General features: G+C 44.0%; 1 protein-coding gene and 1 long non-coding RNA gene across 9 annotated transcripts in view; one reads left to right on the top strand and one right to left on the bottom strand.

The window, feature by feature from the left end:
• Window positions 1-24,414, top strand: part of PDE5A (phosphodiesterase 5A) — a 93,503-nt gene extending 69,089 nt beyond the window's left edge. For all 7 annotated transcript variants that reach the window (XM_045017953.1, XM_045017952.1, XM_045017954.1 and 4 more), the window contains exons 14-21: window positions 526-620; window positions 3,717-3,804; window positions 4,996-5,096; window positions 5,194-5,271; window positions 6,293-6,356; window positions 7,564-7,638; window positions 14,793-14,876; window positions 18,680-24,414. In XM_045017953.1, the coding sequence (XP_044873888.1) occupies window positions 526-620; window positions 3,717-3,804; window positions 4,996-5,096; window positions 5,194-5,271; window positions 6,293-6,356; window positions 7,564-7,638; window positions 14,793-14,876; window positions 18,680-18,817 (723 nt within the window). In that variant the 3' untranslated portion in view covers window positions 18,818-24,414. The remainder of the gene's footprint in view (window positions 1-525; window positions 621-3,716; window positions 3,805-4,995; window positions 5,097-5,193; window positions 5,272-6,292; window positions 6,357-7,563; window positions 7,639-14,792; window positions 14,877-18,679) is intronic.
• Window positions 1-26,390, bottom strand: part of LOC123370970 — a 114,779-nt gene that overhangs the window by 58,081 nt on the left and 30,308 nt on the right. For both annotated transcript variants that reach the window (XR_006579667.1, XR_006579666.1), the window contains exon 2: window positions 14,746-14,795. This is a non-coding gene — a long non-coding RNA (uncharacterized LOC123370970). The remainder of the gene's footprint in view (window positions 1-14,745; window positions 14,796-26,390) is intronic.

The raw sequence follows: 26,390 nt of genomic DNA, 5'->3' as shown, positions 1-26,390 counted from the left end.
CTTTTTCGCAACTGCATTACATTGTTGATTCATATACAATTTGTGATCCATTATAATCCCCCAAATCCTTTTCAGCAGTACTAGTACCTAGTCAGTTATTCCCCATTTTGTAGTTGTACATTTGATTTTTTTTTCTTCCTAAGTGCAGTATTTTGCATTGTCTTTATTGAATTTCATGTGATTGATTTCAGACCAATTCTACAACTTGTCAAGGTCGTTTTGAATACTAACCCTGGAATCCTCCATAAATTTTATAAGCATTCTCTCCCCACTCCATTATCCAAGTCATTAATGAAAATATTGAATAGTACCAGACCCAGGACAGACCCCTGGAGATCCTACTAGATATGTCCCCCAGTTTTACAGTGAACCATTGGTAACTGCTTTTCTTTTAGGAAACTAATTGTCCTATTTTGACTAAAACCATCAAAGTTCTAGAAGGCATATGTTGACAATACTAATGCATTTAGTATCAAATCTGTATTGCAAAGTTAACAGACATCTTGTATTTCCTGTTACATACAGAACAAGCTGACTGACCTAGAGATACTTGCTTTGCTGATAGCAGCCCTAAGCCATGATTTGGATCACAGAGGGGTGAATAACTCTTATATACAGAGGTAAGCAAGTCTGTCAGGAGGGGAAGGAAAAGCACAGATATATTTTCTTATTTCACCAAAATTAATTAAAAAAACAAAACAGAAAATTAGAAAGAGTAGAATCTTGCTAATGTGCACTAATGACAGGGGGAGCCTTTGTGAATTGAGTTTTGCAAATCAATAAATCTGAGAACATTAGGATAAACACACCATGACTAAGTAATTTTAACTGATCAGCTACTCATGTTTCTCATGAATTCATTGAATGCTGGGTTGTTTAGGCTAAAATACAGATGTAAGACTTCTTAAAAATGTATGTAGAGTTGGTGACATATGTATGCAGAGTTATGGTGGCATAGGTACGGTGCTGTAGCTATGCCACTGTATTCCCTGTAGTGTAGACATGGCCTGAGCCACTTTTCAAAAGTGACTTAGACACTTAGGAACATAAGTCTCCTTGAAAGTCAATTACACTTATGCTCCAAAGTGACTTAAGTGATTTTGAAAATGTTTCCCACTGATATGTAACATTTAATGCTTGATTCAGCGCCACCAAAGTCAGAGGGAGTTTTGCTATTATGTTGAATGGGGGCAGATGAGACCTTTATTTACTGCTTTGATTAAATTAATAGTTTGATTAGACACTGTAGTTATAAAAGAATTACTGTGATATTGCAGCAGTGTCTGGTTCTGACCAGGTTTGGGGAAGAGATACAGTATGCATTTCTCAGCATCTCTTTCTGACGGAGTTGGAGAGTAATGTTGAAGCTAACTTTGGAGGAAGTGGCTTTCTTTATACTTGGCAGGCACAGTAAGGTGCTGTCAAGATAGCCCATAGAGGAGGAAAAGTACATGCATGTGAGGGAGGGAAGACTGGGAGTAATGGGAGGAAATATAGGAAAATAAGTAAAAAGTGAGCAAATTCCTGCCTCTCAGGTCTATTGATCCACACTCAAACTTTGGGGCTCAGAATTGTTCCAAGTATGGTGTGTAAGACCCAAAAAAAAGCTGAACTGATGGCAGTCCTTTGACCCGAAAATGGGGAATCCAGTAACCCACAAACAAACAGTGATTGGAACCAGTTAGCTATGTTTTTCCTTTATTTATTTAAAAATAAATTTCCTGGAAAACATCTGGATATGCGTCATCTGCTCTTCAAAAATGTCCTGGGAAAAAGTCATAGACAGCAAAACCCAACATTCACACATGCCACAAATCTGAGTCGATTACAACTTTACATTTTTTTCATTAATAACAGTTCCAGGGATTTTGTTTTTAAATCTCTCAGGCTAGTAGAAACTAAATTAAAAGTAAAAGAGTTTTCCAGAGATGAATTCTTTTTTTCAGTTGGGGGAGGGGGAGTAATACTTGGCACAAGATTCTTTTCTTGAGCAATAGGTTTTAAAAAAAAAAAAAAGGGAACTGTCCCCCTAGCACATATTACAGGAAATGGACTCAGTTTTAGGATCTCTTGGCAGATGCACAGTTTTTCCCAAACGTGTGTGTAAAGAAGGCAAGAGCAATGAGAGAAGGTTATATAATCAAATCACTGTATTCAGAAAGAATGGTGACCTTTGGCCTGGCCTGTGGGCCTAACGGAAACGCCATGCACTGATCATGTTAGGAACTTGAGTTTATTCCCACCACTGGTATCTTCCTTCCCAGAATAGCAGGGGCTGCAAATGCTGAGGAGGCAACACTCTTGGCCCCAGTTTGGTACAGTAGATGGGAACATAACTTGTGTCCTTCCTTAGTTATGTGGATCTCTGATCAGGATGAAATCCTCACCCCGCTGATGTCAATGGGAGTTTTGCCAGTGACTTCACTGGAGGCAGAATTGCACCCTAGGTACTGGCAGCCATCCTAGGATACACACACCCACTCTTGCACTTCACCCAATAATCCTTTGCACTTGTCTCCTAGGAGGGGCACAAGCCTGCAGTTCCAGTTACTCATGGAGTAAACTGTCCTCATGCAAGTAGCCCCATAGGACTGTATGTTTAAGTAAGGATTATTCACATGGGTAAGGATTTGCAGGATCAGGTTATAGGTGACTACAGTGCCTGATACAGGGTCAGTGGTGAAACAAGTTTCAGAGGGAATCCCAACTAGTCCTTAGCTGAGGGGATCAGGGCAATGATGTGGAGATGAAGTTCAAATGGTTAAAATAGGAGATTTATCAGGCTCAGTAATAAGAGCAAAGAACACCATTATGCAATGGAGAAGAGGGAGAAAACAGAGAAATCTTCAAAGAAGAAGTTTCCCTATTTTATCCAAAATTAAGCAAGCATAATAAGCTCAATATCCTTAAATTAACTTTGCATCCATACAGTTAGTTTCATAATGTTTGTTCTATCAGTGGTATAATAAAGGCTGCACAACTCACATGCCATTTTACTTTGGATTTTTTATTGATCACAGGAGAAATGCTAGCTCAGTAATGCTTGTTCATTATAAATCAAGGCATTTATTCTGGAACAGAATGAGAAAGATGACTGGTGTGCAGTCACTAGGGTCACAAGCTAAGGAGGGCATGGCTGGCATTGACTCCTACAGGACCTGATCCAAAGCCTACTGAATTCACTAGGAGCTTTTTCACTGACTTTAGTGGGCTTTGGATTGAGTTACTATTGCCATTTGCTACTTGCAAGCTCAGTAGTTGCAGAAAAGCCACCTGCCTAGATTGCTTATTCAAGAAGTCACCTGATAGGTAACCTAGGTGTATTTAAAAAAAAAATTCTCCTCTTTTGAAGTTTTCTGTCTCTGTGTCCTATTTTTTTTTTTCATTTTTAGACTCTTGCCACTTAAAGAATCTTAAATTATTTTTTCATTGCTTGTGTGTTAGTGACTTCTACAGGCACCAGTTTAAAACCAGAACTTTGGAGCGATCAGTATTTTGAAAAAGTAATCACGTTGTTTCTGCATTTGTGCTCCCCTATACACTTCTCTACATGCATTCATTCTGTTTGCCCAGTCACATGGAAGAAGAGGAAAAGAGAACCAACGGAGAATGAAGTGATGGGGGGAGGAGAATAAGTTGTGTGGCTACTGCTGCTAGGTGATTGGTACCTTTAAGTTGCCTTCTCATTTTCTCCAAGTGATGTTTTTACTCCTCAGAAGCGAACATCCACTGGCTCAACTCTATTGCCACTCAATTATGGAGCATCACCATTTTGATCAGTGCCTGATGATCCTGAATAGTCCGGTAAATGCCTCGCTTCTGTGTGTGCACTGAAGGAAGCCCTAGCCTATTTCACTTATATTTTTAGTTTCTGGATAGATTCCCAGTATTATATATTCCTAAATGATCTTTATTCCTTTTTGGGTGAAGACGACAAATACATAGCCCCCACTTCTGAGAGTCACCAAATCTTTCCAAATGTTTCCTGATAAGGGAAGCCTTGCAACTCTCATTTTGAGTATCTGCTTCCTTGGACCAAAGGAAATAAGAAGCTTTGTTGCCACTTCTGTGACCTCTAATGAACCCTTGTTTGAATTGTCAGTGTTGCTTGCCTTGTAAGGTATATCCCTGCTTACACATGCACACAACAGTTCTGAAAAATAAATTAAATATCCTTTGGCTACAAACGGGCCTGAACCAAACCCCAGGAGCCAAACATTGACATTCAGCAGTGACTCCAAACCTAACTGAAATAAATATGTAAATAAAATGACCACATTCTTAATCTCCTGCTACATTATATATTAATTTTGAAGACCAGTTATTCAGCATGCACAATAATTTAGAAATAGCACATTTACACTATTCATTTCATCTCAGAGGCTTGGTAATGTTGGCTTACCTAATAGTAAAAGTGATTAACCTGACAGAAGCTAGGAAACACTGTAGATGTCCTCACGTCATCCCCAGTATGCTTTGGTTTTGCAGTGGGTCACTGCAATGACTTATTTTTGATGCTGTTTTGTAATTGAATGAGTCTTATATGTTGTTTACAATAAGTTAGGTAAGTTGGCAAGTTCCTAAGCAATATATTTGTCTGTTACAGTCTCTTTACTGGAGAAAAAAAGAAGCAGGTCCAGGATGTGGCTTGTGGAAAACGAACTTTTTGGGATGAAATAAAGACTTGGAAGGGTCTTTGCTTCCTGACTGCTCTGTCTCTTGTGTATACCCTCATAAAAATACTATAGTATTCTAATGTACAGTCATTTATTCTGGCGCTGCTACAGAGCTTTGGGCCATTATTCAAGAATATTGCAGTATGTTTTTATGCAGGAGCATGGGTGGGAGAATGTGAGAGAACGCAGAGTAGGAAGAAACCATCAATTACAAGAAAACAACGTCCAGTGATTTAGAATCTAGGAGGGGATGTAATAATTTGGTGATGTTCCAAGTTTTATTGTTAACACTGCTTTTTTTGTTGTTGTTGGTTGACAGGGAAACCAGATTCTCAGCAACCTTTCCATTGAAGAATACAAGGCCACACTGAAAATGATAAAACAAGCCATTCTTGCCACAGATTTAGCACTGTACTTTAAGTAAGTTAGAGATACATTTGGCTGAACAGCTGCTGAGAGGTGTTTGGATTGTGTCAGACTGACTGTGAATCTGTCTCTTGTTTTTACTGGTTTTAAGGAGAAGGGGAGAGTTTTTTGAACTTCTACGAAAGAAGCAATTTAACTGGGAAGATCCTCTGCAGAAGGAGCTATTTTTGTAAGTAAATGGCAGATGTTTAAAAAACAAACTGTACTACCAACTATCTGGTTTTCCACTACACACTGCTATTACTTTCAGTAGAGCCAACATAAATTTGTTTAATCCGGGCCTGTACAAGCTGACACAAGTCAAGTGGGTCAGTTAATAAACACCTGGATCTGAATATTGTTAAGAGAGCTGCAGGGGTTGCCTGATGAACTCTGATGAATGACTTCTTGTGGCCTTTCTCCTGAAACAGTCAACAAAATTGCTAGTTATTGTTAGTGATGACAGTGATTTTTATAATGCGGCATCTGTCCACTAGCATTTCTATTGTTCCTAAAGGGTGTAGGACTCCTGACAGAATGCTATGTTCTTCTTTTGCTGTAGATGCATTGTCTTAAAGCACTGAACTGTTGTAATCTGTAGCTGAAAGTTTCAGGGAGGGCTGCTTGTTTTGAAGCAAATTCATTTCCCATGAAAGGAAAGAGATTTAAGGATAGAGACACAAGAGACAGAGAACAGCCACACCAACAGCACAGCAAGATTCCCCAGGCTGCCTCACCAGTGTGCTACCACTCTGTTTTGAAGGCACTGCCTCTATGGGCAGACTAGTTCAGTTAACGTCCATGCCCATGGCTCATTCAGTCCTCAGCCTTCTTCCTGAAGCAGCCAGCAAAGGTGCTAGTTATTGTCAATGATGACAGTCATTTTTGTAATGTGGTACCTATCCATTAACAAACAGACTGAAGCCAGCTCTTTTCACATAGGCCTTTCCTGTGGTAATGGATTTAATCTCAACCGATCTGATCCAGATTTGCTCAGGTCATATGACACAAGAGAAAGGCACAGTACCTCGTTACCATTCCTCAGTCATCTAGTTCCCCATTAAAGGATATTTTTATCATCTTCTGTAATTTCATCAGTTAGCCTGGCTTTGATTTTGTTTGATGTTGGATACTGTATTTATTAGCTTCTAGACTGAATGGCTACATGAGTTTCATGTTGCAACAAATCATGAATTTTCTTTGTTTTACAGAGCAATGCTGATGACTGCTTGTGATTTGTCAGCAATAACAAAGCCATGGCCAATTCAACAACGGGTATAAGCTTAATTTAAGACTTCCTAAGGGTTTGCTCTCCATTATAGCTTCTGCTTCCTAAGCCTCACCTTCCACTTTGCAAAGGCACTGGTGGAAGGCACAGCCTTTGGGAGCAATCCTCAGATGGTAACTGACCTTTATTTATGTGTGTATTTATCATCATTTTGATTGTGAATGGCTAGCTAGATGCTCTTTCCAGTTTGCTTGTGCTGTTGTGGTAAATGCACATGTAAATGTGAGTGCACATTTGTGCCCAGGATCTCTCATTTTTGTGTCAAGTATCAGAGGGGTAGCCGTGTTAGTCTGGATCTGTAAAAGCAGCAAAGAGTCTTGTGGCACCTTATAGACTAACAGACATTTTGGAGCATGAGCTTTTGTGGGTCAATACCCACTTCGTCGGATGCATTTTTGTGTGTGGTTCCAACTTAATACACTTTAAAGGGGGCTGATTTTCAAAGGGTAGCTGGTAAACACTTTTTGAAAGCCAGAGATCAGGTATCTCAAGTTGGACACCCACTGACTGAAATGCCCAAAATCACTAGACACTTTTGAAAATCTTAGGTGTAACCTCTAGTTTAAAGATTTGTCTCTTATCATTTTTGTGCTTCACTTTACCCATCAGCAAATTAATGCTTACCTCACTGGATTGTTGTGAGTTGAGCTTATTAACACACATAGAGCAAATTTTGGAATAGGTTATGTACAAGTGCAATGCACTGTAATATCTTAAGAGCCTCTAGAACATACTGGATCTGATTGGGCCCTGATTCACACAACTCCACTCAGGTCAGTGGAGTTAGACAGCTGAAATTCATGTACTAATACGCTCTTTTTTTCAGAACTGATGTGTAACAAATGCTTGTTGTTTGCTATGTCTTCTTGTATAGTGAAGTCTTGGTGCTAAATAGTTAAAACATATACAATCTGGGTTTGTTTACTGCTAAAAATGTTTCATTTGACATTGTGCTATTTGACTGAGACAGCTTAGTGGGCCTACCTCAATACTAGAGATTTTGCATTTAGGCACATGTAAACAGCTGGGACTTCATGCAGGCATATGGTTACAGAATTCTTTTCAGAATCAGGGCCTTATTTCTTTTTCATTCAGGGCAGACACCTAACAATAACACTTTCTGTTTTGACCATCAGTAGAAAGTGTAAATCCAGGTCTTTTAAACCAACGAACACCGTGTGACATTTCTTACAGATAGCTGAACTTGTAGCTACAGAATTTTTTGACCAAGGAGATAAGGAGAGAAAGGAACTCAACATAGAACCAACAGTAAGTAGGAAAGCCATATGTGGTAGCACCTTTTTCAAAATTCTTACTGCCAACAGGACTTCCCTTTCTTTTTTAAATGTTGTTTTTGGTGGTGGGTACCAGAGTATGGAACGAGCTTCTTCCCAGTCATTCTGACACCTGATGGTTAATTTCCTCTTGTTCCCAAACATCTGCAACGGACCATTTACCTTCCAGACAATAGTGTAAAGAGCATAAGTTCTTCTAGTGTTTGCTCATGTCGATTCCATTCTAAGTATGTGCACGCCCACATTCGCGGTCATCAGAGATTTTTGCCCTAGCGGTATCTGTAAGGTTGGCAGTGGCGCCCCCTTCAGTGCTGCACTCATGTGTCGGTATATCACATGCTGCCGGCCCTACTCCCTCTCAGTTCTTAACACCTATGGTGGTTAGTCGGACCACCTTTCCTTGCATTGTAAGGGCTAGCAGTTTCGTTTCTACTGACTTCAAGCCTTAGGGCCCTGTAAATAGTTTGTTTATAGTAGTTAGTGTTAAGTAGTTGTTAAGTGTAGTTAGAACTTAGAGTCCCAGCAAGAACTTTGACCCAGGCAGGGCATGCCCCGGTCAACCAGGTTTAAGCCCTGTGTGGACTGTAACAGGCCTATGCCTGTAACTGACTCCCATAGCAGCTGCCTCAAGTGCTTAGGGGAAATCACACGTGAAGGACAAGTGCCGTATTTGTAAAAACTTTCGGCCCAGGACTCTGAAGGATCAGGATATTCATTTGTGGGCTCTTCTCGTGGAGTCTGCCCTTCGCCCGGCTTCCAAGCCATCCGCCAAGACTCACCTAGTACCTTGGCCTTGGTGCACCATGCACCCCCAGCACCGGGCTCCACCCAGCACCACTCCCTGCTGCCGGTGCCCAAAAAGAAAACAAGGAAGCATGGCTTTCCGGCTCCAGACAAGAAGGGCCATGGGTCATCAGGCAAGGGACCCAACTCAGGCAGCCTGGCCACTCCAGAGCGGCGTGTGCATGCCTCCCCGGATAGGGCCCTTAGCCCCTTAAAAGGTCCACCAGCACTGACTCCTGGGAGCAGTATGGGACCCAAACCCCTGACGGCACCAACGCCTTCTCAAGCTTCCACAGCACCAAGAGAGCAGAGGCCTCCACCTGCGCTGCCGACACAGCACATGCTGCAGAAAACAGCAGAGGCTCCACAAAGAGGGCAAGCCAGCTGCTAAGACCCCTCAGGGGGCAGTGGAGTGCTGCTGATCCCCTGAGACGAGACAGGGCTCTCCACCTCCGCGCCGCAGATCCCTGGAGTCGTAGTCCAGATCCTCTGGGTCTTGCTCTGGGTCACTGGCTCTGCGATCACGGTCCCCACCATCTCAACACAGGTTGCCTAGAGGGAGGCGCCAGTCTCCGTACTACTGGCACCATTTACCCTCCCACCTGTTGTCCTCTCGGCACACATCTCGATTGCCTGCCACGTCAGAGTGCTCCCCATCACGTCTCTGGTCCGCCCAGCACTGGAACCTGTCCCTTCGATACCGGCACTGATCCTCCCACTCCGGGCACTGGTCTCCAGGGGCAACAGTCAGACTCAGGCATCAATGGGCCCACTGTGGTCATGGGGTCCACCGTGGTCTCTGGAAGGGGATTCTTCCAGCACGGAAGGGCAGTTCAGCTCCTCGCCTTGACTCCACCAGCGCGATTGGGCACCCGAGGCCGTGTCGGTGGCCTTATTGATATCGGATGATTTTAAAGAACAGCAGGCCCCGCTTCAACGGGTGGCTGAGAACTTGGGCCTAGAGGCGGAGGAGATGGTCGAGCAGGAGGAGACCTTGTTCAACGTCCTCTCAGCCTCTACCTCTGCCCGTGCTGCACTACCAGTGCATGACTGAGTTCTCAAAATTGCCAAGGCCCTCTGGCAAACCCATCCATCCCTCCCATTTCCAAAAGGGCTGAAAAGAAGTACTTCGTCCCGGCCAAAGGGTTCGAGTATCTTTATATCCACCCTCCTCCGGGCTCACTGGTTGTCTCTGCGGCCAATGAAAAAGACAAGCAGGGGCACACCAACTCAACTCCCCAAAACAAGGAGTCTTTTGGAGGAAAATTTATTCAACTTCCAGCCTGCAATTCCAGGTGGCAAACCATCAGGCTCTCCTAGGCAGATACAATTTTAACTTATGGGACTCCCTCCGTAAGTTCAAGGAATCCCTCCCACAGGGTTTGGCCAAAGAATTCGGCACCACGGCAGCTAGGTGATCCCTCCAAATGGCATGGGATGTGGCTGACTGGCAGCTAGGGTGGTCGCGTCAGCCGTGGTTATGAGGCACAGCTCCTGGCTTCAGACTGCTGGTTTCTCACAAGAAATGTACACCTCGATCCAGGACCTCCCATTCGATGGGAATGGTATTTTTTTGGAGCAGACAGATGCGAGGCTGCATGGATTATAGGACACTTGGTCCACCCTTCGCTCGCTGGGTATGCATACGCCACAGTCTGCACAGAAGCAGTTCTGGCCGCCCCTGCCGCTAAGGCCTTGTCACCCTTGTCCGGGGTCTGCAAGGAGAAGGGATAGGACATAAGTTTCAACTGTTGCCATGCTTCCTCCTCCTTCTCACCGGCACAGCCTGGCCTGGCAAATCATCCTGGGGACCAGAAGCATTCATTTTGAGGGTGCGGTCAAGAACAAGTCAGCTCCCGGGATCCACCCCGTTCTTTCCTTGACCGTCTTCATCCCTACAGTTTGGCCTGGTCCCGGGTCACCTCGGACCACTGGGTGCTGGACATAGTGTCACAAGGCTACACCCTGCAGTTTTTGACCATCCCTCCCTCTTCACTCCTCTTTCCCATCCCCCTTCAGGGAGCCTCGTCATCATAGGTGCCAACTCCGTGGATGCTCCAGGGCTGGAGCACCCATGGGAAAAATTGGTGGGTGTTCTGCATCCACTGGCAGCTCCCCGCCCTGCCCTCCTGCCCCAGCTCACCTCCGCCTCCTCCCCTGAGCATGCTGCTGCGTCCTGCTTCTCACCCCACCTTCCCAGCGCTTGGCACTGTGAAACAGCCTGGCATGCTTGGAGGAGGTGGTGGGGCCGGGGCAGGGATTTGGGGACGGATCCAATAGGGGCAGGGAGGAGTGGAGTTGGGGCGGGGACTTTGGGCAGGTGTGGAGTCAGGGCACGGCTGGGGCAGGCGGGGGTGCGAGCACCCACTGGCACGGAAAAAAGTTGGCACCTGTGCTCCTCATGAGCAACTCCTCATTCAAGAGGTAGAGAACCTCCTGCACCTGGGGGCGGTGGAGGAGGTCACTTGGGACATGACGGGAATGGGGTTCTATTCCTGTTATTTCCTAATCCTGAAAGCAAAAGAGGGCCTCAGACCCAATCTGGACCTGCAACACTTCAACAAGTCTCTCAAAAAGTTGAAATTTCACATGGTCTTCCTGGCCTTCATCATCCCCTCCCTAGATCCGGGAGACTGGTACATCCTCGACTTGAAGGATGCTTATTTCCATATTCCAAGGTCACAGACATTTCCTCTGTTTCATAGTGGGTGATGCCATTTCCAATTCACGGTGTTCCCCTTTGGCCTCTCATCGGCTCCAAGGGTCTTCACAAAATGTATGGCACCAGTGACCACTTACCTGAGACATCGAGGAGTCCATGTCTCAACAATTAGCTCATCACAGGCAGGTCTCAGGAACAAATGCAGAAAAGCCTCAATCTGGTGCCTCCGACCTTCTGTGACTTGGGCCTGTTAGTAAACGAGAAAATATCCACCTTAAGGCCAGTCCAACTAATAGAGTTATTTGGGGCGGTTCTCAACTCCACGCGAGCCAGAGCCTTCCTTTTTGAGGCGCGTTTTCAGGCCATGTCGGACCTGATCTGCCATCTGAAAACCACCCGCTCACCATGGTTCACACCTGCCTGCGGCTGTTGGGCCACATGGCTGACTGTACATGGACAGTCATGTCTGGCTCCATCTCTGGCCTCTGCAAACGTGGCTGGCGTTTGTTTACATCTGCAACAGGCACGACTTAGGATAGTCAGAGTGCTGGATCACATCCTATCATCCCTGAATTGGTGGATGAACCCCAGGTTGGTGTTGCAAGGAGTTCCCTTCGCAGCCCCATCCCCATCACTGACAATGGTCTCCGATGCTTCGGACCTGGGCTGGGGAGCCCACCTGGGCGAGCTCAGCATGCAAGGCTGCTGTTTGCGAGATGATCTGGCCCTTCATATCAACCTCAGGGAGCTCAAAGCGATTAGCTTGGCCCGCCAGGCTTTCTTTCCCCACCTGAGGGGCAAGGTGGTACAGGTCCTCATGGACAATACCGCCATGATGTATTATATCAACAAGCAAGGCAGAGCCAGGTCATTGGCCCTTTGCCAAGAAGCTCTCTGCCTTTGGGATTTTTGTGTGTGGCATGTCTGGTAGCCGCGCATCTGCCCGGGACCAAGAACGTGTTTGCAGATTATTCTCATCTCGCCATGAGTGGTCGCTCCATCCAGAGGCGGTCAGTATTATCTTCTGGAAGTGGGGGACTCCCCAGGTGGACTTGTTTGCGTGGTCCCTTCAGAACAGGAAATGCCATGTGTTCTGTTCACTCCAGGGGATGGACAGGGGTTCCCTGTCAGCCACTTTCCTGCTCCTGTGGTCGGGGGCCCTGATGTACGCCTCCCCACCAGTGCCGTTGATCCACAGAGTCCTCATGAAGATCAAACAGGACAGGGCAAAGGTTATTCTGACAGCCCCCGAGTGGCCTCACCAACAGTGGTTTGGCACACTGCTGGACCTTTCAGTAGCCACCCCGCTGCGGCTACCTCTTTGGCCAGACCTGCTGTCACAGATCCACAGTAGTCTTCTGCACCCGAACCTGGTGGCGTTGCACTTGACAGCATGGTTACTGCAAGGCTGAATGCAGAAGAGCGGGAATGCTCGGCCGGGTTTAACAGGTCTTGTTGGGTAGCAGAGAGCCCTCCACCAGAGCAACTTACCTGGCCAAGTGGAAAAGTATCACGTGCTGGGCTTCAGAATGATGTATCCAGGCCGAGCAGGCCTTGCTGCAGGTGATCCTGGATTCTCTTCTGCAACTCAAGCTCCAGGGTTTGTCCTTGTCATTGATCAGGATCCACCTAGCTGCTATTTTGGCTTTCCACCCTCTGTTCCAAGGTAGGTTGGTCTTCACTCATGGCATGATGGCCTGGTTTTATAAAGGCTTGGAGCGTTTCTATCCTCATGTCCAGGGCCCTGTCCCTTGAATCTTTTGCTTGAATCTTTTGCTGTTGAGGCTCATGGGACCTCCCTTTGAACATCTGGCTTCCTGCTCTCTTCTCCTTCTGTCCTGGAAGGTTTCTTTCCTGGTTGCAGTAACATCTGCCCACAGGGTGTCTGAGACAGGGGCATTTCTTTAAAACCGCCTTATATGGTATCCTACGAGGATAAGGTCTAGCTGCAGCTGCACTCGGTGTTCCTGCCCAAGGTAGTTTCCCAGTTTCATACCAGACAGGACATATACTTATCTGTCTTCTTCCCAAAGCCTCATAAATCGGAAAAGGAATGCAGGTTGCATGCCCTGGACATCAGGAGGGCGCTGGCCTTCTACATCGACAGGACAAAGCCATTTCACAAGTCAGAGCAACTGTTCATTGCGGGATGATAGGTCGCCCAGTGTCTGCTCAACAGATTTCGTCCTGGATCACGGCCTGCATCCACTACTGCTATGAGCTGGCGAAAGTGCCTCCACCAGCAATAGTCAAGGCGCACTCAACTAGAGCGCAAGCATCAGCAGCAGCCTGTCTGGCTCAGGTGCCGATCCAAGAGATCTGTAGAGCTGCTACCTGGTCGTCTGTCCACACGTTTACGTCCCTTTATGCACTTACTCAGGAGGCCCGGGACAATGCTGGCTTTGGCAGAGCAGTGCTGCATGCTGCAAGATTGGGAACTCTGAGCAGGGCCGCCCAGAGGATTCCGGGGACCCGGGGTCTTCGGCGGCGGGAGGCCCTTCCGTTCCGGGACCTGCCGGCGAAGTGCCCGGAAGACCCGCGGCAGGGGGCCCTCCGCCGCTGACTTACCGCCGAAGCGGGACCCACCGCCAAAGTTCAGCTCGGTCTTTGGCGTAATTCGGCAGTGGGGGGCCCCCACTGCGGGTCTTCGGGGCACTTCGCCGGCGGGTCCCGGAACGGAAGGGCCCCCTGCCGCCGAATTACCGCCGAAGACCGAGCTGAACTTCGGCGGCGGGTCCCGCTTCGGCGGTAATTCGCCAGTGGGGGGTCCTTCCACCCCGGAGCAGAAGGACCCCCCGCCGGCGAAGACCGGGAGCGGAAGAAGCTCCGGGGGCCCAGGCCCCACAAGAGTTTTCCAGGCCCCCCGGAGCGAGTGAAGGACCCCGCTCCAGGGGCCCCGAAAAACTCTTGTGGGGGCCCCAGCGGGACCCGGTGCCTGGGGCAAATTGCCCCTCTTGCCCCCCCCTCTGGGCGGCCCTGACTCTGAGCCCATTTTCATTGACACTGCTTGTGAGTCACCTAGAATGGAATTGACATGAACAAGCACTCAAAGAAGAAAAAACGGTTACCTGCCTTTTCTTAACTGTTGTTCTTCAAGATGTGTTGCTCATGTCCATTCCATTACCCACCCTCCTGCCCCTCTCTTGGAGTTGCCAGCAAGAAGGAACTGAGAGGACGTAGGGCCAGCAGCGCCTGATATACCGACGCATGAGCGTGGCACTCCAGGGGGCACCACTGCTGACCCTACAGATATCGCTAAGGCAAAAATCTCTGACGACTGCGCACATGGGCACACGCACGCCTAGAATGGAAGGACATAAGCAACACATTTCAAAGAACAACAGTTATGAAAAGGTAGGTAACCATTTTTTCCTCCAAGGTAGCTGGTAGTGCTGCTAAATTATTAAGGAAGGGAATTCTTAACAAGTAGTGCAAACTCATCTCACCCTCTTAAAGTGGGCTTCGGCCTGCCCCGATGGCCTGCACACTGCCATTCCAGGAAAAAGACTCCAGAAGTTGTTCATGCAGCCAAGTTATCTACTTGACAACATATTGTGCTGCCACGTTTCTTACTACATAGTTCCAGATTGACTCTTGGATTTTTTTTAAACTTATTTTAATATAGAACTGACTCACCTTGCATGTTTGCTGTGAAAACTGACTAGTTCTTTTTGTGTTTTCAGGATCTAATGAACAGAGAGAAGAAAAATAAAATTCCCAGCATGCAAGTTGGATTCATAGATGCCATTTGTTTACAACTCTATGAGGTACTCTATTTGAGAAGGGACTCTTTTCATGGATTGTACAACTAACTAAACCAGAACTAAGCATTGTAGCCTGCAACAATGCAGAGGCTGAAGTTAGAACCAAGTTAGCTGTTGTTCTATAGTTGAATAAGATATAGAAATGCTTTATTGTTTGTTATTCAATATTAAATCTGGTCAAAAGACTATTTCAACATTTATCATTATTCGTTATTACTTATTCGATTGAAGTGGTTTGTTGTAATCATTGAAAAACCAGGTGGAGAGGCAGAAGTTGGATCCCTGAGTTCTATTCCTGGCTCTGCCACCAAGTTGCCAGGTGCTCTTGGAACAACCTCTCTGTGCCTCACTGTGCGCATCTATAAAATAGATAGTACGAGGCTTAATTAAGGATTGTAAAGTGCTTTGAAATCATTGGGTGAGAGATGCAGTATAAGTGCAAACCATTATTATGTTAACTAGGATATTCACCAAGTTTCAGATTATACACACGCAACACGACAGAACCCATTGAAACGTTTTGCATTCTAGCAACAAATTGCTGCTTAGCCAGGTACTTGATCAGATTATGTTGTGTATTAAAACTTAGTTAATTTTCTACCTTTGAGACTAGAGAAAAACCTCCTCAGGTTGTATCATGTATTCTGGGTGCAGTTATTGAGATCTGAAACTCGGGGAGCAAATGGGAACCTAACCCCCAAAATCTATCCATTAGAAACGGGGGCAAGATGATTTCACACATTCATCCCGCATTCTCTATGCCCACTTCAAAGCCACTTTACATGAATGCACATCTGCAGGTTGAGAGGCGGGCAGGGTTGGATGCTCTCTAATACCTCTGAAATCCACAGAACAAATTATCAATTTACTGAGGACAGAATCAGCAGTCATGTGTGCAGCTTCCCATTCCATGCTTTGGAAATCCAACATCAGGGGAATATAGTTGCAATTGTTATTGTAGAGCCCCACAAAGCTCCTTTTAGTGGAAGGTAGGCAGCTGTAGGAGACTGAGTGGCTGTGCACTACAGATCCTCCGTGCAAGAGACCTGTTACTTCTGCAGATGCATTGTGATCCATGCAGATCTCAGGGTCCACAGGGCTGAATATCTGGCCTTTTCCAAAGGGGGAAGACAACCCAACCCCCAACACAAGAATTCTTGGGAAATCTCCCAGTCTGAAACTCCCAGAGGAGGACTGGGTCTCACGTGAACTAGTTATCAAAATATATTGGGCCAGATTGTGCCCAGCCCTTGTGTGGGTGTGCAAGGGAATGGGGAGTGAAAGACACTTCCTTCTTGTGCCCATGCTTCATAACAAAATTGCATTTGTTGAGCACTCCTGAGAACAAGGCCTGCTCCTGGCTAGTGGCAGTAGCCACCCAAATGATCTATGCAGCGACCTCCCCTGCACTGATCAAGATATAAGGGGAGTGCACACGCCACCCTTTATGAGGATGTGGCACTTCACAGGAGCTCTGGGAGACATTGTATCAGCAGGAGACACAATGCTACCTTGGGGCAGTGCGGCTCCATGCTGTGCACAGTGGAGGGCTGTGCCTGAAATGTACAACTGAGCCACTAAACCTCATATGGTAGGAACTGAAACTCTGAAGCAGGGTGGCAGCTTCTAGGATCCTATATAGGAATGCAGGACCGTACAGGTGAAAAGTTATTTCTGCTGATTCATGCTGCCAGGTGGGTCCTGTTAGCTGCCGCCCCGGTAAAAAGAGGGTTTTCTCTATGGAGAAAATGAGAGCACTAGGATCCTACAGGTAAATGCATGGAACAGCCCAGCTCTGGAGAAAGCTTTGGCTGGGACATATGCTTTGTTGTTGTCATTCAAGTTAACAATACAGGCAAGCCCCATGAAAGAGCTAAGTTTGGAGCAGATCCATTGTACATTTATTCTATCTGGAGCAGGGTGGGGACTGCTTTCTTTAATGAATAACATGTAATGAAACAATAAATCATTTCGTATAATGTCACCTGGAAAAAAACAAGGAACCAGTTCACTCTCGTGTTCTAACACTGTAAAAATGAACAATAAGCACAATTATAACTTTGGCCTGCCCACTCATTGGCCCTTTCATGAGTTTTCATCCTGTCCCTAGGAGTGTGTCTCTCATGCTGCAGGCAGCACTGAAAGTCTGGTTTACCATTTTACCAAAACTGACCAAGTCCATGTGAATGGGCTTGATGCAGGAATCACTGGGTGAAGTTCTATGGCCTGTGTTATGTAGAATGTCAGACTAGATCAGGGGTTTTCAAACTTCATTGCACCATGACCCCCTTCTGACAGGAGAAATTACTACACAACCCCAGGAAGGGGGACTGAAGCCTGAGCCCTCCAGAACCCCGCTGCCCCAGGTGGGAGGGGAGGGGGGCGAAGTCCAAGCCCAAGGGCTTCATCTCCAGGCAGCGGGGCGGAGGGGGGCTGTAACCTGAGCCCTGCCGCTCAGGGCTGAAGCCGAAGCCCGAGCCCTCCACTCCCCAGGGCTGAAGTCTTTGGGCTTTCGCCAAAGGCGGCAGGGCTCTGGCTCTGGCCCTGAGCCCCAGGAAGTCTAAACCCCAGCACTGGTGACCCCATTAAAACAGGGTCCCGACCCACAGTTTGAGAACCGCTGGACTAGATGATCGTAATGCTCTTTTCAGACCTTAAAATCTATGAATCTATAAAAAACAGCAAAAGTGTTTCACTCATTTCACTGACTTTAATGCTGACATTTGATTAAACTGTTCTAGTGTTTTTAAACCCATTTAAACGTATACAAAAAAAATTAAATGGTATAATTCCAGTGAATTGTGCCTAATGGGCCTGATTTTCCTCTCAATGGTGTAAATCGAGAATAATTCCTTTGAAGACAATAGGCCAGTTCCTCAGTTCTATTGGTGGCAATGGACCTATGCTGATTTACACCAGGATATGGCCCAGTGGAGTTATACTGTTGTAAAACTATCATTAAGAAAAAGGAGAATCAGACATTACCATCTTTTATTGTTTGAATGAGAATTAAATTCCATGAGTGAAATCCTGACTGATTTCATCCCATACTCATTAACTTCAGACTTCACCCCCTGTGCTTTGTGTAGTAGTCAGTCACTTAATATGTCTAACAGACAGGGGGCCCAACCACAGGACCCTTACTCATTACTTCTGTCCCACTGAATTCCAGGAGCTAATAGGAGTAAAGGGATATGTGGTCATCACATGTGATTGCGAATGAGGAAGAAAAAAAATCACAAAAATGTCCATGGATTTTACATTTTTCATCAAAATTTTGTTTCAGTGGAAATGTCTTGACCTTCCCTACTATTTATCCATCCTATTCTAACCCAAACATTGGAGTCCAGTTCTCTTTCCAAAATTTATTCTCTGCTTCACTTTTATTAGTCCATGTTGGCCTAATACAGTAACTCACTATTGCTTGGTCTACACCAGGAGATGAAAAGTAATTGAGAATGGCTATTAAACACAGCTCTTCTCTAGACCTTTCTTAATCAGCTGCTGAATACACTGGGGCCAAACGTCCCCTGGGTAACTGATAAAATCAATAGCTGCATCAGCAATAAAGATGGCCAAATTAGCCTGGTCTGCATAGGTGAAATAATTGAGTTCTTATTGGAATTGGAGTGAGAGGGAGCCTTTCTTAAAATCAGTTTTCCAACACAGCTCCACTTTCTAGCAAAAACAAGCCCTATGTTTCAAACATATTCTAGTCTAGTGCCTCCAATGGGCACATCGTAAGGAGCAGGAAAACTGTGTTTTTTGTTATGCATTGCCAGCCTGATTTGTTTTATTTCTTGCAGGCCCTGACACATGTCTCAGAAGCCTGCTACCCTTTACTGGATGGCTGTAGAAAGAATAGGCAGAAGTGGCAATCCTTAGCTGAACAGCAAGAGAAGAATCTGATTAATGGAGAAAACAATCAGCCCAAGCGGAACTGAGATTCTGATTTAGCAAATACAAGTTTGAGTTTACTCAGAAGATACAGTAATTTGGGGATACTATATTTTGCTATACACTGTAGGGATTTGGTTTATTCTTTGCCACTACTGTATTTAAAAATATATATATGTGTATTTCCCCTGCCATTAAAAGCATAGCATGACCATTTTTATGTGAATGATGTATAATGATTGTATATTTCTTAGATTTCATTTAGGTGAGGTAGAAAAATAGAACTGCAGAGTTAGTTTACTCTGCTCAGTTCTACACAGAGGTACAAGTACAGTTACTGGACTGCCTTTGAAAGCCTTTTACTTTACAGATGTACATAGTTGTTTAGTGTTTTGTGAGTGGCCAGTATCTTAAGGATTACCATATATGGCACTTTTCTTCCTCTTTTATTCTTTGTTATGTAACCATACGTAATAAGCAATGTTGTTTATTCTCTTGCAAGAAGCCTGGAGGCAAAAAGGAGCTTGGGGATTAAAATTCACTCTAAAGGCCTAACCCAACAATTGTTATGCAGACAAAACTCTTGTTGAAATCAATGAGAGTTTCATTTATATGGGAATGCAGGATTGGGCCCCAATTGACAAAGTACAGGGACTTGTGTGCTATACTGTACCAATGCCTTATGATTTTACAAGAATGTCTCAACAAAATAGTCATACCTTTTTGAGAAGTTTTAAAAAAATACTGTGAATTACTAAACAATCAGGGACCTAAGTGAGATTTGCAGTGGAAGTGCCAAGAAATTACACAGAGATGCGAAAGCTACTCAGTGAGATGATACGATAGCACAACTCACAAGGTAGCTAACAGGCTGTCTGGAAGAATTTGTAAGACGCAGGGCTGGGAGAAACAGAGAATGGATGTGAAGAGAAGTAACTGAGCTAACCAGGATCACTACTGAGCTGCTGATAATATGTTCATACTGCAGATGAGTTGTGTCAGTCTGTTGGTTATGATGACATTAAAGAGAAGGAAAAGCACAGGAGAATGTGATTATGAAAGCGTGTGATGAAAAAACTGGCTCATCAAGAATATGATCTGGAAAAGAGGATGTTTCAGGAGATTGTTAGTGAGTCTCATTCATTAGACTAGTAGCACTAAAAAAATGACCATGACCACTTTGAAGGCTTGCTTGAGATTGCAGATGTTAACCTTGGAAACTAGAATGTTTTTATTTTAAAAAGTGATTTTTAGCACTTATTCTACTAGGTACAGTTTTTAACCAGATGAAGTCTTAAAGCAATAAGTGAAAGGAAGACTGAAAGCAAAAGCAAGTGAGAATACTGCAGGGACTTAAATTTTTTATTTGAGGCATAAAAAGCATTCAGAGACAGTGGATTTGCAGCAGACATGGAGGAAATCTTTTTTTTAACAGAGGAAATGCCTAATAAAAATTCTTTTTAATAGGCCACTTGGCATGAATTCAAGAAAGTGTATGGACAAGACAAACCCCAAAACACTAAAATAAAGAGAGAACGAATGGCCATGTGTAGCCATGATCAGTAGATTAAAAATGAGACAGGGGCTCATAAGACTTCTCAGTAATGCAGATACAACATTTGCTGTGTAGAAACCCACAAAGATGATGATTTTCATATCTGTAACAGTATTTTGTACCAGCAGTAGTGATGGGCAAACCTCATATATTTCAGAGTGTGCATTCAGTTTGCCTGAACCATTTAAGCCCACGCAATTTTAGTTGGAAACTGCAAGAAATCTTTTTTCCTCATGAGATTTTCAGTACCATCTGCTTACAGTTAATCTGGAAACGCTGTGAAAACAGCCTCTGTTTATCATCCCTCCTGCTTCTGGTCTTAGAAGGAATCAAAAGAGACAGAGGCACTCAAATATGAAAAATAATAGATAGAGGAAATGTTAAGTAAATATTTCAGAATCTTCCAAAATATTATTTGATTCTAGAAATAAGGAAATGTAGAGGAGATTGTTCTTGTTGTTTTCTGCATCATTTCAATCAACCCAGTTAGTAGCAACTGATTTAACTCTAGTTTAAGATCCCCTGTGAACGTCACTACATTATTATTGCAGCCAAATTTTAAAAACATTTGCCTATAAAAAAAATACTTGTTCTAAGCTGTCACTCAAGTTTCCATAAGTCCAATGTATAATAATGAACAATTCTTGGGGTATTATGATATGCAGTGCTCTATGTGTATCGATGCATATATAATACGAGGGGTGTGGGTGCGTGTGTGTGTGTGTGTATGTATATAATATTTTATATATAGGCACAAACACAGTCATCACTATTAAAAACTTGTCATTGCTCCTTAGATAAATAAGATTACCTCAGGATGTGCATATTCCTGTATTCTTCTTTTTATTGTAGGAATTTGCATACTGCAGTTACTGAAGTAAAATTATTTTCTTATCTAAGCCATTTATTTTATATATAATATATGTGTGGATAAAATATTTATAGGTTTATTCTTGCTAGTATGATCGAGAGCAAAACTTATTTGGGGATGACAACAAATCTACTATAGTGATAAAACTGTTAGTAATACAACATTAATATTAAGAACCCAACTATTATGTATCTTATTTGCTGTACTCTGTGTGTGTATAATATAGTTTTTTCATGGCCTGATTTATATTTTTAAATAATGCAAAAGAATGCTGGAGCCATATCTTTGGCATAACAAACATGTAAATAACACAGCCATAATTTTTTACTTCCACTGACAAATATACACAGTTATATAGTATTTGCATATAATTAAGGTATACATACATCCCCACAAAATCTCTCCCTGTAGAGGAAAGTATATGTTGAAACAAATGTAGACTTCTATTCTACCTAAGATTTTTATCAAAATATTGTCCTAACATACATGTATCTGTATTTATTTATTTAAAAAAAACCACATATAAACTCTTTAAAACTATTAGTTTAGGGCCTTATGTTTTATGTATTTTAGGCAAATTCAGAGAATGATCAGGGCATTATATTGCGTTTCAGTCTGCCTGATTGCAGTTTTTGTTTCAAGGCTCTAGCATGGTTGGTTTGTGTGCAGATAAGATATTTTTTCGTCTTTGGTAACATAGGTGACTATATAGGTAAAATAATGGTTCTCTGCCTGAAATACATTGTACATGAAGATGGAAATTTTCAAAGCCAACTAATGTATTTAGCTGCATAGCTATCATTATTTTCATCAGGAGTTGTGTCTAAATGCCTTAGTGATCTGTGTGCCAAATGCTGCCCTGATTTACACCCTGTGCACCCAGTGGTGTCAATGGGAATTGTACAAGATGTAAATTGGGATAGAATTTAAGCCTCTGTTGGCCCAATCCTACTCCCATTGGAATTTTCAAGAATTTTCACATTGACATCTTTGGGAGCAGGATCGGGCCTTCTGGTTCTTCATATTGCTTTGAACCAAGATACCAAGAAAGACCAGTGCTAATGTGAGGCCAAATTTTGCCCTCAGATGTGCATGCACACTCCCATTGAAATGAATGGAAAATGTGTTCTCAGATCCCAGGGCAAAATTTAGTCCCTTAATAAAGACTATTCTTCTTTTTTTCCCCTTTAAAAAAAATATTGTATCACTTAACATTTACCTAAAGAGTGAGTGATCCTACTCTTCTCCTTAAAAAAAGAGGGAGGATCTTAAACAGGAATAATAAAACCATCTATTCAGCCAGTTACCATCTCTGTAATACAGTATTGTAGAACAAACAGGCTTCCTATTATTTCGCATCCAGTAAAAGAGCAAAAGGAAAATCACGCAATATATTCTTAATAGCTACTTATATGTATTGTTGATTATAAATCAATAACATCTTGTCAACCAGTCAGTCTCTAATGTCTCCCAGCAGTCTGAAGTTAAGTGGGTCACCACATGCTGCTTTCAGATGGTGGGGATGCTGACAGGATATTGATTGTGAGTTCTTTCTGTCTGTGAAACATTCAATAGTAGCAAGGCTGTCTCTCTACAACAACGAGTTTGATTTTTCAGAAGCCTACTTTTGCCTTGTGCACATGCAACCCAAGTGCATGCAAAAGTGAGTTTTTGAAAATCCAGCCCAATGTATTTCATTTGGGGGTGGCTCTGAGATGCCACATTCAGGTGTGGAATCTAATCCAGATCTAAGATTCTTTAGTTTCAGGGGCATTTGGTCCCAGTATTCTGGTTCAGCCCATTAGAGAAGCCTGAAGTCAGGTAGGTCAAATCTAGATCCTAAAAGTTTATGGGGTGCTGAACCAGTGTGTTGGTTTGATCTCATAGCAATTGTAAACCAGAATCAAAGCAGAGTGCTGACTCATGCAAATGATTCATAATAAATTATGAAGCTGTAAGGGAGTATCTCTTAAAGGCCTGATCCTGTGGGTAGAAATTTCATTAGCTTTAACTGGGAGTTTGGCCTGTGTGAGGGTTGTAGAATAGGCCCCTCCATGACTAATCACATGCAGTCTACATTCCATAAGCACTCTGCTATTTCTACAATATCCCTGGTCTGGAACAATCACTCTCATAAGAACTCTCCAGACCCCTGCATTGCTTTAAAAGATGGGTCTGAGCTTTTTTGTTCGGACACTCATAGAAATGAAAGCCATCATCTGAGTCAGGTCTGAATATTCGTGACATTTTACTAGATACAGCAAATTATGAGATCAAGCTATTTCTATGTTCAGCATTGCTAGCTGAAGGAAAATTGTGTGGAAAGGCTTGTTTTCCACAGAGAGGTTGGTTTCCATGGAGAAATTCATATCTAAGCACCATTTGTAAATGTATATTAATAAAGTGTGCTAACCAGTAGCTGGCTTCTGCTAACTGCTGCACCATGAGCTCGTCCATTCCATGATATAGGGTCTCTGATCAAATGCCCACTTGAAGTCAATGGAATGATTCCCATTAACTTCAGTGGAAGCTGGATTGGGCCCCATAGAGAGCTGCGGAGCGGGCCAAATTTATCTTTATTCTTGCCTATACCTATAAAGACCCTGGACCAAATTCTTGCCCTCAGTGACACCTGCACAGTCTATAGTTCATTCAGCCAGCCCCCACTGACTTCAATGGTACCACACAGGTGTAACTGAAGTTAGAATTTGAGCCTTCTGTGTATAAACATGATAGACACATGCACGTGTCTGTTAAAGAATGTAGTGTGAAAAGCACTGTACATAGTTTAAAAATAAATTTCTATTATAGTTTAATAAAAGGAATCGTAATGAACTGTCACTTGCCACTGAGTATGTCTATTTGTATTCTTCTACCTTTTCAAACATTTTAACAAATATATAGTTTCTGGGCACAGTATTTTTGTACTAGGCTAACAAGGTTACTATGTATATTATGTTCAGCTTTTAAGTAGTATTAAAGTCTTTTGAATGTTGATTTGTTCTTGCTTCTTCAATTTTCCCTACTACATAGTTATTCAGTACAACTCTCTTAAGTTTGTTAAGAGAATTGTTTGTCCTAGTTACTGTATAGTTGATAAAAGAAAGAATATACAGCTAGGTAATTTTCTATGATCAAACTGCTATTCAACTACTTATTTCCTCATTCTCTTTGTATTGTTTTTCATGCTTTGTAAAATAAAAAAAGGAAGATGTCAACTATGTTTTGCTGTTTGGTCATTAATTTTATTGTGGATAAATTTTCAAAGCAGTGTCATTGTCCTGATCCAAGAAATTGCCTCTAATTGTTTAGGTATTGTAATTAATTGTATCTGTTTATAAACCTCTGTTGATATTGGAGAGCCTGCTTTGGAGCATTAGAGAATTTTTGCCTTACTATCAGGAAATTCCCTAGGCATAAGGTTTGTCATAACTGAAAACCGGTGGCATAGTTTCCCGTTTCAAAAAAAAAAAAAGAAAGAAAAAAGAAATTGGCTGTTTTTCCCACTAGAAAGCACTCCAATTACACATACCAGGACCCGACACAAGTTGTCTGATTTTTTTTAGAAAAGTAGGCTTGACAAATATAGCTGCTGTAAAAGGTGCTGTGTGAATAAAATTAGCCCCCAAAGGGCAAGTCCTATAACAGAGGTTACAAGAGTTTAATCTGGTGAGTTTAAAAAATAAGGGGGGTAAATACACTTTGATCTGACAGCATAAGCTTAAAAGTTACATCTTGTGCAGACTGCTGACCCTGGCGGCTGATTCAGGCCTCTCAGCACTTCTTCTTCTTTGCCTTGTTAGGTTCTGAGCAGCAACATTTCTGGCTCTAGGAGTTTTGCAGCTCTAGGCTGCATGCAAGCAGCAGTAACTTCCAAATAGAGTCACTGAGAACCAGATTTTTTGAGTCTGCACACACACAACGTGTGCAGACTCTTGCCCATTTGCTTCAGCTAACCACCACTTGCATATGCACTTAAAAACCATGCAACTATATTCTAACAAGTGCACAGCCACTTAGGGTATGTCTACACATCCACAGCTGGCTCACGTCAGCTGACTTGGGCTCATGGCTAAGGCTATGAGTATGTCACGGAACTCACGGAATCTGTGACTTCCATTGACCTCCATTACATTTTCTGCTCTGGGGCTGGAGCTCTCAGCCAGCCCTGCCCTCGCAGCTCCCAGCCCCCAACAGACCCTGCAGCTGGCCAGCCACGGCGGGGGGCTGGCAGAACTGCAGCTGCCCAGCTGTGACAGGCGGGCGGGGGGACTCACAGCTGCAGCGGGCGGCCAGCGGACCCCCCGCAGTTGCCCAGATGTGGCCAGCAGCTGGTGGACTCCCCACATCTGCCCAGATGTGGCCAGCAGCTAGTGGACTCCCCGCATCTGCCCAGCTGAAGCTGCAGCCATGGCCAGCAGCTGGGCGACACCGCAGCTACCAGCTGCCCGGGGTGAGGGGACCCCACAGCAGCCCAGGGGCAGGGGGACCAGAGCTCCCACACACCGCATTGATGGGGGACCCAGGAGCCCCAGCAGCAGTGGGTGCTGAACCCACCTACCCCTTTTGTGAAGGCTATTTTTAGTGAAAGGGACGGGTCACGGGCTGCCATGAATTGTTTACTACCCGTGACCCGTCCCTGACTTTTACTAAAAATATCTATGACAAAACCTTAGCCTTACTCATGGGGCTCAGGCTACGGGGCTATTTAATTGAGGTGTAGATGCTCAGGTGCTGGGACCCTATGAGGAGGGAGGGTCCCAGGGCACAAGGCTCTGCAGCCTGAGCCCTATGAGCCTGAGTCAGCTGACACAGGCCAGCCACGGGTGTTGAATTGCAGTGTACCTTTGGGAACGTCCCAGTCATCACCATGTGACACACCGTGGCCATGTAGAACTTCCCTGCCTCTTACCAAAGAAGCACCTTTAAATATTAGTAGTATGACTCAGCAGTTCTGGTTCCATACAGTAGAGTTCAGTGCTTTACACACCTCAGTTTATTAAAATCTCTACATGCTTTAATAACCGTTATAACAGTTTAGTGCTACATATTAACCATTTTCTGACATAGTTTGAATCAGCCATTAAAGCCATTACCTCCCTCTAGTAATCCTTTAACAAGACAACTAACATTAGGATCTCATATTCAAAAGACCTCAGTGTTGCCTTAACTCTGTTCCCATTGTCACATCAAC

Source organism: Mauremys mutica, chromosome 5 (genome assembly GCF_020497125.1).
Source record: "Mauremys mutica isolate MM-2020 ecotype Southern chromosome 5, ASM2049712v1, whole genome shotgun sequence".
NCBI classification, from domain to species: Eukaryota; Metazoa; Chordata; order Testudines; family Geoemydidae; genus Mauremys; species Mauremys mutica.
The sequence above is the reverse complement of the archived record's forward strand: the minus strand, read 5'-3'. Positions and strand labels throughout refer to the sequence as shown.